The sequence below is a fragment of the Diaphorina citri genome, unplaced genomic scaffold, assembly GCF_000475195.1.
Source record: "Diaphorina citri unplaced genomic scaffold, Diaci psyllid genome assembly version 1.1 scaffold194, whole genome shotgun sequence".
Lineage (NCBI taxonomy): Eukaryota > Metazoa > Arthropoda > Insecta > Hemiptera > Psyllidae > Diaphorina > Diaphorina citri.
This window is the reverse complement of record NW_007377631.1, coordinates 265,718-268,589: the sequence shown is the minus strand read 5'-3', so window position 1 is coordinate 268,589 and position 2,872 is coordinate 265,718. Positions and strand designations below refer to the sequence as shown.

Genomic DNA, 2,872 nt, shown 5'->3' with positions numbered 1-2,872 from the left:
CTGATTGAGAAATATGTTCCCCCCGCGCTACCCTACATGTCTAATGCTGCTCTACGTAAGGAGAAGAATAAGAGATACAGTAAGGAGATGAATGATGTAAGCAGACAGAGTAAAAGAAGAGATATAGAAGAGAACGAAGTACACCATCAGAAGGAGAATAATGAAGCAAAGAAAATGAAACAAAGTGTGGAAAGTGAAAATAAATTTCAAGGAAGAAGATCTGAATACAAGCAGGCCAGAACTGAAAGTGGGCGTGGCGTTCATGATGAGCAGAGATATAGGAAATCAAATGTCAATGTTAGTCAAAATTCGAATGAATCTGATTTCAATATGGAATATGCCTATAGCCAGGAGTCTACTGGTGATAATAATGTTAGTATGAATAGTTATGTTGAATCTTATAATGCTAATTTGTATCAAGGAGGTCAAGTATTGAGTCCTGACCTAGGTTAGGACTTGATACCTAGGTTTTTTTTTTTTTTTTTTTTTTTTTTAAATTCCCTTTTTTTTTTTCCCTTTTTTTTTTTTTTTTTTTTTTTTTTTTTTTTTACCTACATATTAGATAATATAACATGTCTGTAGCCATTTTCTTGTGTTTGTCGTGTCTTGTTTTGAATCTCGATATGTCAGTGGATAAATGGGATATTGATTTAGAACTCTAGAGAATTTGTACATCCACCCTGTATGTCTGAATAGATTTCGCTTCACGCGGATTGGTCATGACACCGCAGTTTTCTTTACGTAACTTTAATCCCGTCCTGACTTTAAGGTTTCCATAAATTTCCATATTTATGGCATTAGAAGAGACCTACGTGTTGTCTAGAACGCTATTTCCTAATACGCTGTTCCCCATTTCGCTCAGCCTGAAAAATGTAATACAATAGGTATTGTTCATATTATTGCCCGGGTAAAATCTAAAATGAAATGTAATAGCTATTAAGTGTAGGCACAGGTGACTTGTAAGTTTGGTTCTAGCTCTTAATCGGCTAAAAAAAGATTTCTGTTTAACCGTTCTTTGTTGGGACCTTTATAATCTTAACAGTAAAGCGGAACAGTTCAACGGACCTTCTCTACCATCAGACCTTGAGATCCCAGAATGAGACTAGATTAGGCAACATTTTTTGAGCTGCCCTGTTTAGGTTTTTCTTACTTCTGCTTAGTGCTTATTGATTCTTTGCCGAGGATAATCGGAAGTCTCCAAATACTGCTTACGTAGATAAGTACAAAATGAAATGCATTTATACATAATGGTCTGAGGTTTTAAAAGTTACGTGTACCTACCGTTCATGAAATCATTCGTTTTTATCATCTTACAAAACCACAAAGTGATATCAGGAGAACAGTTTTAATAATAAAATCAACAAAATTGAATATTGCCAACTGTAGAATAATCAAAGATTTACCTAATGCTGAGGAGATTCGTATGTCTCCCTACTACCGTGACGTGAGAGCTTTGTATTGTAAACAAATAGAGTCGTGTTCCCACGCCAGAACAGTTTATGGGAGGCTAAATCATTTTATTGCTTTACTTTTATTGCAAGAGATTGACATCAACCGACTGAGTAATATTTGAGTGTAATTTGTTAGAAAGTACCTGATTTATCTTGAGCAATTTGCAATTGACATGTAAGTACCAGGATTGGAAGAGAATTTTGAAGTTTGCAACTTGACTAGACAGAGAGGATCACAGAGACACAATCTCAGATCTCATTGAAACTTATACATATGATGGCGATGGTTTTGTTTGTTAGTTCGTTGTTTATTATAGGTTCAATACATCATAAAATCTGTCATAACATCATTTATTTTGATGGTGAAATGAATGAACTTGATAGTTACATATCTCAAGTAGGTGGGTGTTCCAAGAGACAACGGTTAATCTTGTCAATCATACCTCGAAATTTTACTACCCATTTGATTCGTTTTAGTATTTTGTCCTACAAATCTAAACATAGAAACAGTGAACCCACAGCTTTTCCTTATCATTCCATGTCTCATTAATCAGAAATCGAAATCTTCTAAGGACACTGGTCCAATAAGTCTTTATTTTTTCTTGAAATGAGTGGTATTATCAGTTTTAAGTCTCTTCTTTAAGTTTAGTGTCCTCATAAGCTAGATTGTAAAACTTTGACGTGACTGATGTGCCAGATAAATTCGTGTCAATATTCAAGGGAGCTCGAAGTTGCGTCGGTATCTTCTTGTTAGATTGATTATAACACGAATAGTAGTGGATGTTGTTTGTGTAATGATATTCTAGGTGATCAATTTTATATCGTAAAGTTCAAGACATCCCTGTTTTGAAACCTAGGATTGTGAAAGTCACTTTTGTTTTATGTCCCTATACTAATAGATATACTTACGTATATTCGACAGTTCTGCTTTTCCGGCTCTCTCTTCTTATGCACTCGAATGATAGGCTTTGGTACACTTTCCTCTTCTTCTTTCTTCACTTCTTTCACAGTTTCAACCTCTGGGTCGACTTTGTTCTCGCTCAACTTATCGTTGTACTTCTCAATGTTGGTTTCGCTGTTGTAAAACTCAAAATCATCGTTGGCGTCCGTGGTGGCAGAGCAGAGTACCGTGGACAGGTGACCGCTTGGAAACTTCATTTGCTATACTACTGTTTGGATTTAGCCTCATGGTGACAATAATAATGGAGGAGCTGGACAAACTCCTAGATAATAAGGCGAGGCGGTAGAAAATCTGTTCTTATCTTGTACATAGTGGCAGAAAGGATTGTCCTGTCATCTGTCACTTATGTAAAGTGTTTTTGACCATTATTAATTAACTCAACATGTCTAAAGTTGCACCATCTTATTGAGTTTGTAACAAAAGTTGGACCAGTTTTGCTCTCATGGCAGAAACATCGTAA

At 35.7% G+C, this 2,872-nt stretch overlaps 1 protein-coding gene across 1 annotated transcript in view; it reads right to left on the bottom strand.

The window, feature by feature from the left end:
* Positions 1 to 2,609, bottom strand: part of LOC103505784 — a 10,180-nt gene extending 7,571 nt beyond the window's left edge. The window contains exon 1 of the mRNA XM_026821023.1: positions 2,361 to 2,609. Within this exon, the coding sequence (XP_026676824.1) occupies positions 2,361 to 2,609 (249 nt within the window). The remainder of the gene's footprint in view (positions 1 to 2,360) is intronic.
* Positions 2,610 to 2,872: the final 263 nt, after the last annotated feature.